General features: G+C 64.7%; 1 protein-coding gene across 1 annotated transcript in view; it reads left to right on the top strand.

Annotated features, from left to right (window-relative positions):
• The first annotated feature begins 548 nt into the window (after positions 1–548).
• The window catches only part of LOC102371189 (sodium/potassium-transporting ATPase subunit alpha-2), a 21235-nt gene continuing 9327 nt past the window's right edge, over positions 549–12456 (top strand). Inside the window, exons 1-7 of the mRNA XM_006038127.2 lie at positions 549–685; positions 8594–8698; positions 9145–9204; positions 9592–9795; positions 10628–10741; positions 11214–11348; positions 11844–11961. Coding sequence (XP_006038189.1) covers positions 674–685; positions 8594–8698; positions 9145–9204; positions 9592–9795; positions 10628–10741; positions 11214–11348; positions 11844–11961 — 748 coding nt within the window. The 5' untranslated portion in view covers positions 549–673. The remainder of the gene's footprint in view (positions 686–8593; positions 8699–9144; positions 9205–9591; positions 9796–10627; positions 10742–11213; positions 11349–11843; positions 11962–12456) is intronic.

The raw sequence follows: 12456 nt of genomic DNA, 5'->3' as shown, positions 1-12456 counted from the left end.
GATAGATAGATAGATAGATAGGAAATGTGGGTGGAATGTAGGGATAGAGAAAAAGACAGGCAGAGGGAGTGTGTGGGAATGGATGGACAGCTAGATGCATGGATAGAGAAGGGATCTGGAGATGCATAGATAGATAGATAGACGGACGGACGGATGGACAGACGGACGGGTGGGTGGATGGATGGAGGGGCAGTGCTGAGGTAGACAGACAGAGGGGGGTGGATGGGTGGGCTGTGAGGGGCGAGTGGACAGGCGGCCGGGTGGCGGGCTGGCTGGCCCCTGGCAGGACAGCGCTGGTCAGGCCAGGGCTGTCCCGGTCGTGGACGGTCATGGCGCAGAGGCAGCCGACAAGCCGTGTCTGCTCCCTCAGAGCCGTTCCCTCGGGGGGATCTGCTTCCCTTCGTCATCTGCACTCGCGTCCGCGCTGCTCTTTGATTCCCACGCGGGCAGGCGGGCAGGCCCAAGGCAATGCCACATGGCTGGGCTCCCTGGCAGGCTGGCCGGCCGCGGGCCTGGGCCAAGGAGTTTCCCTCGCCCAAGATCCAGTTTCAGCAAGTGACCCAGTGCAGAGAGGAGCGGAGAAGGCAGCGCTCAGCCCTGCAGCCGGCTCCAGCCTCCCACCCCACCGACCTCCGTCCGCCCCTTCGCCTGCCCTCCAGCTGGCCCTGCCACCATGGGGAGAGGGGTGAGTGCAGCGCCTGGGTCCGCCTGGGGGACCTGAGCTGTCTCGGGGTGATGGGGCTTTAGGAGACTCACGCAGAGGCAGGGGCATGCCAGGGGCAACTGTGCAGCATCGAGGGCAGCACTGCACTCTCGTGCGTGGGCATCCCAGGCTGGCACAGACAGTCCCCTGGGAGGCATGAGGAGGGTCCTCTAGGGTGGCACAGATACTTCCCTAGGAGGCATGTGGAGGGTCCCCCAGGGGGGCACACAGGAAACCACCCCCAGGCAGGCACACCATGGGCAACAGCTGTGCCCGGTATCATGCCTGGCTCCCCTTTTCCAAGCCACCATTGCCAGCCCGTCATCCGGCCCCAGGTGCTGGGTGCTGCCCACCGAGGCACTGGGCATGGGGACAAGACACCCCAGGGCACTGGGTCAGGCTCCAGGGCAGGTGCTGCTGCGGTTTGGCGTGTGCCCAAGCGATTGTTTGCGGATCAGCGTGGCGCGGGTGGGCGCATTCCTTGCCCCACGGTGCCTCCGGCGGGCAGGGGGGAGGAATGCTTTGAACCCAGCGGGCTCCTCAGCCGCCCCCTCCTCGCCCCCAGCCTCCTCTGGTGCAAGACCGAGGCTAAATCCACTCCCAGCTCCGTGAACTCAGCCCTGCAGCCCCGAGATTGGGGGTGGGGGGAAGCAGGGGCTGTCCAGGGTCTGGGCCGGGGAACTGGGCACCTAGAGAAGAGGCACAGGAAGACCTGATGCACTGGCTGGGCGTTGCAGCCTGCTTGGGTGCCTGCATGCTGTTCTGCACCCCTTGCTTGGGGCTGGATGGCCCCTGAATGCAGGGGATGACCCACCCCTGCCCTGCCGTTGGCTGGCACTGCCCTTGAAGGACCTGGACAAAGAGGCCCAGAATTGCACATAGGTGCCTGAGCCCACTTCTGCACCCACGAGATGCTGTCAGCCCCATCCCTGGGTGAATGTGGGTGTCCTGTCACAGGACTCAGGGGCCTCAGAGAGCCTGGGGAGGGGACTGTGAATGAGATGGCATTGGGACAGGGGGAGGGAAGGCACGCTGAGGGCAAAGGGGACCATGTTGCCCAGGCTTCTGGGGTTTCAACCCAGCTCTGGGGGTGGATGAGGTTGAGGGATTAGAGCAGCATCTTGCTGCCCAGGCTCTGGGGTCCCGTCCTGGCTGGGGGAGGCAGTATGGTCTAGTGGCTATGGTCAGCGTACTGGAGTTGGGATGCATGGGTGCCCCACAGCCCTGTCACCGATGCACTGGGACCCGTGGGCAGGCGCCGTCGCCTCAGCCCCATGCCTGCAGAATGAAGCCCCTCGTGTTAGCGTGACACTGCCGCTCCGTGGGTCTCCCCATTTTGTCTCTGAGCCCCTGTATGGGGACTGATCCCTTGGTCTGGAGGGCAGGGGACCATGCTGGGCTGGGGGCTGGGACCTCTCCCACGTCCCTGTGCAGAGCGGTGCTGCGGGGAGTTCCCAGAGGCTTGTCCTAGGCCCTGTGCCTGGGAGCAAGAGTCTGCGGCTCCTGGCAAGAGGAGCTGGATGGGGCATGGGCTGCTCTGAGCAGGGTCGCATGGCCTCGCTGTCACTGCCCGGCAGAGCCCCCCATGCTGGAGACCCTTTTGCTTATCCTGCCACATGTTGCCACAGCAGGGGAGCGCCGGGCAGCCAGGATGGTGCCCAGGTCACGCTGCAGGGCTGGCACTCAGGCTGCGGGCAGGAGCAGGCAGCTGAGTACGGGGTCAGGGCCCAGCACGAGCCCACAGCCCCTTGACAGCCTCATGAGCCTGGAGCCCTTCACAGAGCGCAGCCCCAGAGGAGTCCAGCCCTGAGCTGGTGGGAAAAGTTCTGCTGAGACATTGTTTTTCCCATGGAAACAAGGCATCTGGGCTGCAGGTGTCCGGAGAGGGAACCAGGAGTCAGGACCCCTGGGAGCCCAGAGCTGTGGGGTTCATGCAACCGGCCAGGCGTCATGCTGTCCCATTACACGGGACCCATTCACGTCTCCAGGGGAAATGGTGATGGGAATGGGTTTTTTTTAACTCCTTGGAATTTTCCAGGAGGAGAAAAACAAAGACGTGATCCCACAGCTCTGCAGGGAGCTGGGACAGCTTTGCGCTTGTACAGCGCCATGCACGCCGGACCCAGGTGCTGGATCCCCGGGGTCTGGCAGACCTGCCACAGTGTGGCACCGTGGGTAGTGGCTGTCACTGTCACCTGCCCCCTGCCTTGGGTCCAACTCAGTGCTCTGCCCCAGTGGCCCGGGACCTCCGTGCTGAGCCCTATAGCCTGGGGAAACAATGCCATGAGGGGCCTGGACCTACTCAAGCCCCACTGGATGAGCTGACCCCTCCCTTTGCAGCTGGGGAAACTGAGGCATGCTGCCACAGCTTGCTCAAGTAGGGGGTCCTGTCCCCACAGAGCTGGGAAGTGAGGGTAGGTGTCCTGGCACCCTGCCCCTGCTTTGGGGGTGGGGTGTCCAGGTAGCCCCCTGCCCCCCACTCCCCATCTGGAGCTCCCATCTCCCCCTAGTGTGGAAACCAAACCGCAGCCCCAGTGCCAGGGCGAGATGGCCCCAATCCTGTGTGCCTGCCAGGCGCAGCCCTTGCTGAAGCCAGTGTGTGTGGGATGAGGTTTGTGGCGCTCTGGACCCGGCGTGGAGCGGCTGCGTCTCTGGTGTGGCTGGCAGGAGCCAGCAGGGGCTCAGTCATCCCATCTCTATCCCACTCACATGGGCCCAGAGCCACGGGCAGTGGGGGGTGAGTGAGCCCCAGCCGTGACTGCGAGCTTGATGGAGCGGGCAGCAGCTCATGTCACTGCAGCCTCTGCAGTGGGTGCAGCCCCTTCCACACCCCAGGGTGCCCCCAGCCTGCCACCACCACGGCCAGCGGGCGCTTGCTGGATTTGCTGAGCAGAGCCACAATAAGCAGGACCAGGGGCGTCCTGCCCAGGGCTGGGGGCTGGGTGACCTGCTGGCCTGGGGTACCCAAGGGCTTGAGGTAGCTCACAAGGAGCTGGCCCGGCAGCCTTTTTCAGGCATCTCTGAAGGGGCGTGGAGCGTGCTGTGCTACCTAGTCCCACCCCAGAGGCAGCTGCATTTCAGCAGAGAGGCGCTGCCCTGCCTGGCACTGCAGGAGGGTGAAGGGGGCTGTGTATACGTCGTGGGGTAGTTAAGTGGAGAAGTTCGTTAGTGCCCAGAGACCGTCAGCTTGGGTCCCATGGAAACGGCAGGCAGCGCGCTGGGCCTTCCAGCCCTATTCATGGCTTTATGCGGGGCAGAAAGGACTCTCTATTCTCCGCCTCCATTCAGGCCATGAGAGGAGCTTTCTTCCTCGCTTCCTGCACCGGCTTTTGGCTCAGCCTCCCCTCCGGTCGCTCCTGTCCAGAACGATGCTCCCTGGCATGCTCCTGGCTCGCTGCAGGGACCCCACGGGCAGGGCTTCCCGCTTGGACTGGCCTCCCCAGACCAGCTACTCGAGCTGGGCACAGTCTGGGTCAGTGCCAGCCCTGGACTGGGGTCCCGCCTACATTGGCATGGTCTGGTGCTGCCCAAGCTGGAACTGGGGGTAGCCGGGCCTGCAGGGCTCTGGGCCCAGGAGTGCCAAGGGCAGGCTGTGCAGGAGCCAGGTGGAGGCAGGAGCTGGCGTCTGCTGCAATGTGGGGGCAAGTGGGACACTGGGCGGTACTGGGTTAAATGGGCCTAATCCGGCTGATTGGGGAGGGCGGCTGGGGGGGACTGTGTCCTTGTGGGGGCAAAGCAGCCCTCATGCTCCCGGCCCTGGCAGTGGGGGGGCTGCTCTGAGCAGCAGCCGGGTCCCTGCAATCATGCCCCCCCTTCCCGCTTGCAGCTGTCCCCCTCGCTCTCACCCATCGGCACAGGCTGATCCTCAGGCCCAGCGCTGGAATTTCCCTGGCCGTCCACGGCTATTTATACAGGGGGTGGGAGAGGCCCTGAGCCTGGAACAGGGACTGGGGCATGGGGCAGAGCCCCCCAAAACCGCCAGGCAGGGCACAGCACCCCTATAGCCCGAGGAGCATGCTGCACCCCCAGAGACAGCTGCGGGGAGCAGCCAGGCTGGGGTGCACACACCCGCTAAGCTAAACTGGCCCCTTCCCCAGAGCCGCCTCGCCCCACGCCCCCCCACTCCACCCCAGCTGCTCTCCAGGCTCCTCCCTGCTCCCCGCCCTTCCCCGGGCCCTGCAACGTGACCCCAGCTCCCAGCCGCTGTTCTTGGCACGGGGGCGACTTTTCCATGACAGCAGAGCCCGGAGCTCCTGAGTGTGTCCGGTGTTCCCAGCCCTGGTTCCCGGCGAGCTCTTGCATCCCTGATGAGAGCAGAAGGGACTGGGGGGCTGTGCCCACCAGGCCAGGCAGGGCCATTCCAGGATGCACCGGGTCCTCCCATGCTCCGTCAACCCCAGCTGCCCCGGCCCACATCTTTCGGGGACCCACAGACCCTCTGGGAACGGCACCATGCAGGGCCCTGGCAGAGCAGCCTGGGCCCTGGCTGCAAGCCCAGGAGGTGGCACTTCCTGGGCATGGGCAGAACATGCCCCTGGGGTGGGGTCCTGGCTGTGCCCCAGCACGAAGGGGGAAGTGGGGGGCAGGGGATGTATTCCCTCCCTCTAGCTTGCAGCCCTGTCCCCTGGGAGTCCTGGGACAGGGCTGGCCTCTGCCCTGGCATCCCCGGGGAAGTCCAGTGCCACCCTCCTGGGCACCCCAGGGTCCGTGGGTATCATGCAGGGCGTCGAGGCCTACAGCAGCTGGCTTTGTCTCTGGCCCTTCCCCTCTGGAGGCAGCATCCGAACCCGGTCCGTGCACCCAGAGGAGCTAGGGGCTGCCAGGGGGGTTGGATGTTGAGCCATGATGCCCTCCTGGAGGCATCTCCAGACACCTTCTGTTCAGCAGAGAGAAAAAAACCCACCCCCAGCCGCCCCGGGTGGGGACCCACTGATTCTCAGCAGGGGAAACTGAGGCACTGCAAGTCCATGGTAGCGAACCCAGGAGTCCTGGCCTCAGCCCAGTGCCATGGCTGCAAGTCTTCTGAAGAGCAGTGCCACAGCCCTGGCTGGCCCCAGGCGCCAAGGCAATCCCAGTGCCGCCCTGCCAGGCCCCCCCCTGCCCGTGGTACTGGCACACGCAGGATGGCTGGGGTGGGAGGAGGACAGGCCCTCTGGGAGATTTCCCAGCCAGTCCTGTCTTTCCAGCCATGACAGCCCTGCAGCTAGCAGGGTATGGCAGCATCTTACAGAAGGGGAAACAGAGGCATGGAGCGGGGGCTGCCCTTGCCTGTGGCCTCCCTGGGTCTCAGTGGCAGGGGCAAGGCCAGATTCCACCACCTGAGTCCCAGCCCAGGGCACGACCCTTGGTCTGGGCAGGCACAGCCAGGTGGTGCCTGGCCTGGGACCTGGGCTCTCTGGGTGGAAACAGCCCTCAGCCACCACGTCCGTGCCAACCGTCTGGGGCAGCTGGGCCCAAGGGCTTCCCGAGGCTGGAGGCACCAGTGCCCAGGGTAGGGGAGCATCAGGGGGCCCAGAGCAGCAGAGACCCAGCGCCCTGGATCTGACCCGACCCCTCTGGTCTTGCTCACAGCAGGTGGAGCCGGGGTCCGGGCTGTAGTCTGCCCACAGGCTGGGGGGTCGGGCCCGGGACCCCAAGCCAGTGGGCATCAGCGACCAGCTCCTCTCCAGCCCAGGCCAGGGACTCACTCTGGCTCCTGCCCTGAGCTGCAGCAGAAAGCGGCTAATCTCAGGGCTGCTTGGAGCCCTGCAACCCCCAGCCTTAGTGTGACTGGGCTGGGGGCACTACTGGAGCAGGGCAGTACTGGGATGGACACCGGGGAAGCTGTGCACTGGACCTGTTCAGGAAGAGATTGGACCGGCCCTGGTCCGAGATGCTCCAGGCTCAGTGACGCCTGTTCTACTGTGGGCATTTCCATATTCTCATGGGTTTCCCAGGCCTCTGGGCTTTGCTGCTTACCACATGGGATCAGGAGCAAATTTTCCCCCCCTCCAGCCTTCCCTGAGGCGCTGGGTGTTGCATGCAGCCCAGGGTGGGGGTGGTGACTGGGCTGTGCCAATGCTGCTGCTGGCACCAAAGCTGGAGGGTCCTGGCTGGAGGGTCTTGACCCTCTGCTTAGGGTCAGACCAATGCTGCATTGGGGTCAGGAAGGAAATCGCCCCCATAGTCACACCGGTATGGACTGCAGAGGTAGAAGAGGGGTGGTTGCCTTCCTCTGTAGCCGGGCACGGCCTCCGCTGGGATCTCTGGAGGATATTAACCTTTTCTAGAAGCAGGATGAGGCCCCACTGTGCTGGCTCGGCGCATGCATCTGGCCACAGAGCAGACGTCCTGCTTGCACCTGGCCCAGGAGGTGAAAGCCACCTTGCCCATTGATGCCCTTGCCCGTTTAGAGAGAGTCCTGTGTGAGGGTGGTCTCCCCATGTCCTCCAGCCCGGTGGAGCTGCTGTTGGGGCCTGTGCTGCACCATCTCAGTTGACTGGAGGACACGCTTTTCCATGGTCCACTGTCACCAGCTCTACAAGCTTGTCCACTGCACACTTCATCACGCTGCCCTCGCGTCCTGCCCAGACAACTAGTGGCAGGACACCTTCGGCGAGGGCAAGGCAGATGGACCCCGGGGGCAGAGTCTGTATTCTACCCTGATCTCAAGCACCACCAGGCACCTAGGCTGGCGACTCCTCCACGGAGCTGTCGCAATGGACATGTACTTGGCATGGTTCAAGACGGCCCCCAACACATGCCCATTTGATGGGCAGAGGGAGACCCTGGCGCTCCTGGTGCTGGGGTGCACCAGGTTACAGCCCCTACACCTCTTCCTCCAGACCCTCCTGCTGAGCTGTTAGCTGCGCTGTTCCCCACGCAGGTTTCTTTTTGCACTCCCCATCCAGGGCCCCACCGAGGCCCAGGACCTCCTGCTCAAACTCCTCCTGAGCCTGGCCAAGCTGGCCATTTGGCTCACCAGGAAGGAGGCTCTGTCCAGGAGGGTCCCTGGGGACTGTGGGGCCTTTTTCCTGGGCCTGCTCTGCTCCCACCTCCGAGCAGAGTACCACTGCGCAGTAGCCACCAGCTCTCTGGCTGCCTTTGACAGTCAGCGGGCACTGCCCGGGATGCTCTGCTCGGTCCCCCCCATGGATGCACTAGTTTTGACTCTCTGACCCCACTGTCACTCCCTTGCATCATTTTTTGTCCCCATAATCAGTTGATGTCTTGGATCCCATCACTGCCCAACAGTGGCAGCCCACAGTGAACTAGTGGGCTCAAGCTCACGGACCAAGTCCTCAAATAGGTCTAGAAGCAGGATGGTGGGTGCCGCAGCCCCCCTGCTTTACCTGGGGCAGATTCGGGTGTGATGTCTGGTGCCGTGTCAGGGCTGACTGTAGTTTTGCTAAGAGGTTGAAGGATGGATTTGTCTGGGATGGTTTGGATAGGGCTGATCCTGCTTGAGGCAGGGGTTGGACTGGGTGTGATCTCTGGAGCTCCCTTCCAGCTCCCCTGCTCTGTCTCTCTGCCAGCCCAAAGAAGGGAAGGGGCAAGGAAGGTCCCCAGACATGGCTGCAGGTTGAAAGGCTGTTCCCAGGTAGATCCAGCCCTGATCTTACAGCCAGCTTGAGCAGGGCTGGGTCCCTGGGATTCTGGGGTCTGGAATGGCTCTGCCCCCCGCAACCCCCTCCAAGCTGGGACCTGCCCCCAACCTGGGTCTGTCAGTGCCAGAAGATGTCTCCAGCAACATCTGCAGTGGGGTTCAGCTGCTGGTTTGGGTCACACTGGGGGTCCTGACTGCTCCTGAGACCCCCTGACTCTGGGGCCCCTCAGCTAGTGGCATGGCGGTGGCCCCCATGGCGCTTGGGCCCGTGGGCACCACGTGATGGTGTCGCTCTCTCTCGGCAGGCGGGGCGGGAGTATTCGCCGGCGGCCACCACCTCCGAGAATGGGGGTGGCAAGAAGAAGCAGAAGGAGAAGGAGCTGGATGAGCTGAAGAAGGAGGTCAATTTGGTAAGGAGCTGTGGGGGTCCGGCCCCAGCCCTTTGGCCACAGGCACAGCAGGATCCAGGGGTGCAGTGGTTGGCCGTGGCATGTAAGGGACTCCTGGCTCCCCAGGAGGTGGAGGCTGAACGCGTTGGGGGCAGATGGGATGGACAAGGCAAGCGGGGCCTGGATGGAGCCTGGAGGTGGATGCGTGGGTCCTGGGTGGGCGAAGGGTAGATATCAGAGGCGGAGGGGTGGATCTAGACCTGGATGGATTCTGCAGCCCAGGAGGGACCGTGGATAGACAGGCCGGGGGAAAAGATGGGCAGGCTACCTCCCCCACGTGCGGGGCCTGTGCTGCCCGGGCCAGGCTGGGGCAGAGCCTGGTGCACTGCAGATATGACCTTTGGAGTGAGGCTGGTGCCAGTGTAGCTGCTGCGGGCTCCGCTGACCTTCGCCTGTGTCCCCGGCAGAACGATCACAGGCTGTCCCTGGATGAAGTGGGCAGGAAGTACGAGGTGGATCTGTCCAGGGTGAGTCAGTGCAACCGGGCTGGGCGGTGGGGACTACCCTGCCACCCAATGTGCAAAGCACCCGTTGTGCCCCCTGCCATCCAGGGCACCCACCATGTCCCCCATGCAGTGCCAAGGGCTCCTGTCAAGCCCGGTGCCATCCAGTGCCCAGAGCACCTCAACTCCCACCCTGACACTGCCTCCCAAGACAACTGGGATCCATGCTCCCAACGATGCTGAGGATGGCGCAGCCTGGGCCCTGCAGTGCAGGAGTCAGCAGTGCGGGCAGCGGGGAGCTTTGCCCGGGCCAGGGGGCCAGGGGAGCTGAGAACCTGGGTGCCTGCACACTGCCTCGTGCCCCCAGCCCTCGCCCCCCACCCAGTGCCCTCCTCTGCTCTGCCCCGACAGGGCCTGACCAACGCCCAGGCGGCCGAGAGCCTGGCACAGCATGGCCCCAACGCCCTCACGCCCCCACCCACCACCCCCGAGTGGGTCAAGTTCTGTCGCCAGCTCTTCGGGGGTTTCTCCATCCTGCTCTGGATCGGTGCCCTCCTTTGCTTCCTGGCCTATAGCATCCTGGCTGTCATGGAGGACGAGCCTGGCAACGACAATGTGAGCCGCGCGGGGCACGAGGCGGGGTTGGGGTGGGGGGGATGGAGTTGGGCAGGTCGGGGGGCTGGAGCTGCGGGGCTGGAGCCAGATAAATGTGGGGCCTGAGGTCCACAGCGGGAAGAGTAGGGGACAGGCGGGGGCCCAAGGCAGGCGAGCAGGAGCAGAGGCTGGGTCACGCCCTGCGGGATGCGGTTTGAGGCTGGGTACAAACCTTTCCGGGTGGGAGCAGCTTATCCCTCACCCTTCTCAGCCCCCCCTGGGCCCAGGCTTGAGCTCGATCCAGGTGCTCCCAAGATCGGGACCAGGGGGCAAGGGGCAGAGCTGGGGTCCCCAGCCCATTGCCAGGCAGACAGAGCCCAGGATAGCTCTAGCCTGTGCCCTAAATAGGAGCTGCGTAACCGGAGCACCCGGCCTGCCGCTGACTCCGCAGGGAGCTGCCGAATCCCAGCCCAGGGCTGCGGGGGCTGCACGGGAGCTGCTGCCCCCACGTGGTCGTGGGGGCACCGTGCTGCAGAGATCACGACCAGCAGGGGGTGCCATTCCCACCCCACGCTGCCTGGTGGCAGGGGCTCGGTAGTGGGCGTTGTCTCCCCCGATGCCCCGGCGGGTGGCTTCCCAGCCTGGCCTAGCACCGGCTCCCACGACACCCCTCCTAACTCATGGTCCTCTCCGTGAGGTCACTGTGCCACTTCCTGTCCTAATCGGCTGGCCGGCATGGCCCAACCACTGTCCGGCAGCTGCCCGTGACCCCCAGCGGCAGCCGCCTGCTAGCAGTGGGTGAAGGGAGGTCTGGCAGGAACCCGGTCCTTAATGCAGCCTCCTCTCCTCCTAGCTCTACCTGGGTGTGGTGCTGGCGGCCGTGGTCATCGTCACTGGCTGCTTCTCATACTGCCAGGAGGCCAAGAGCTCCAAGATCATGGACTCCTTCAAGAACATGGTGCCACAGGTACAGGGCAGGGCCTGGCACCCAGCACCGTTGGACCCACCAGGGGGAAGAATTTGGGTCCCTTTGCTTCCAGGAGAATCCCCACCTCCTGCTGCACTATTGGGTCTAGGAAACATAACATGTAGTGCTGAACCCACCCAGCAGGGGGCAGCGTCCCTCTCAGCCCTCCTTGGGCTCCTAACCCCCTTGGGCAGGGAGAGGGTCAGACTGGGAGCTGCAGTCAAAGCTTTGGGGCTGGAGCTGACTCTGGATCTGCCCCCGTGCCTGTAAGACAGGTCCCCTCTCTCCCCGTGGCACCTGCTCCTGTGGGTGGGGCGCTGGCACCCTCTCATGGGGGCCTGTGATGGGGCAAGCAGCTGGAAGGGGCAAGTGCTCGTGAGTTGCCCTGGAGCCTGGCGGTGCCCAGCGGGGGGCGGTGGCACGTGCTGGGGTCGGGGGCCATGCCTGACGCTGCCCCCTCCCACCCGGGCAGCAAGCCCTGGTGATCCGCGAGGGCGAGAAGATCCAAATCAACGCGGAGAACGTGGTGGTTGGGGACCTGGTGGAGGTGAAGGGCGGGGATCGGGTCCCGGCTGACCTGCGCATCATCTCGTCCCATGGCTGCAAGGTGAGAGCTGGACCCCGGGGGGTCGGCCGGCCGCGCAGTCCAGCGGGACAGACAGACAAATGCTTTTGAGGTGCCCAGAGTGGGCGGGTAGGGTTGTGGGGCTCCTGGCAGAGGGGCAGTGTCCAGAGGCCACATGGCACCGGGGCAGCTTGGAGGGAGCATCCTCTGTCCCTTTGGACCATCCCAGCCCCTCGGTGCCCAGCAGCACCATCCAACCCCCACTCTGGGGCAGGCATCTGCCTGCTTGTGCCCCCCTACACTGGTGGGGCAGGGGTAGCTGTGTGTCCAGGGCCTCAGCACAGCCCACAGCCCTCATCTCCCCATCCTGCACCCAGAGCCAGCGCCTGGCCCTACACCAGGGCTACCTCCTGAGCCATAGCCTGGCAGGATTGAGAGGCGCCAGCCTGAGGCAGGTCCCCTCTGCCCCCTTGCACCCGCCTGCCCTTCCCTGGGCAGCATCTGCCTGTGTCCCCATGGCTCGGTGCCTCCCGGCAGGTGGATAACTCCTCCCTGACGGGCGAGTCAGAGCCACAGACCCGCTCCCCAGAGTTCACCCATGAGAACCCACTGGAGACCCGCAACATCTGCTTCTTCTCCACCAACTGCGTGGAAGGTGAGGCCGTGGGGTGCTGGGGCTGCCCTGCCGTGGGTGCCGGGGACTGTCATTACCCACCGTGGCCACAGCGGGGCGGCAGACACCCAGGATCGTGGCCCTGATCCCTGCGCTCCCAGGCAGGCTGGCATGCTGTGTCTCCCATGCCCAGAGCTCAGGCCCTGGCTGCCTGCAGGCAGGACAGACAGCTTGGATGGACAGACAGCTGCGGTGCCCAGCACATGGGGGCCTGATCCTGCCCTGTTGAGGCAGCCTGCTCTGGTGGTGGGGGGGTTTGATCCCACTCAGGGTGGGGCTGAGGCTTGCCAAGCTCACTGAACGGGCTGGCCAGCAGTTGCGGGGAGCTGGGGCCTGGAGACAGCCCCGCAGCCTGCTTGAGCCAGGATCCCCTAGGACACTCTTGGGGTGCCCCGGGTCCCTTGACCCAGTGGCTGCCCCCCAGCCCCTGCCAGTCCCATGCAGGGGGATCTGTTCCCTCCCATCCAGCCCCCCACC

Source organism: Alligator sinensis, unplaced genomic scaffold, assembly GCF_000455745.1.
Source record: "Alligator sinensis unplaced genomic scaffold, ASM45574v1 scaffold1161_1, whole genome shotgun sequence".
Taxonomy (NCBI): Eukaryota; Metazoa; Chordata; order Crocodylia; family Alligatoridae; genus Alligator; species Alligator sinensis.
This window is presented reverse-complemented; position numbering and strand designations above follow the sequence as displayed.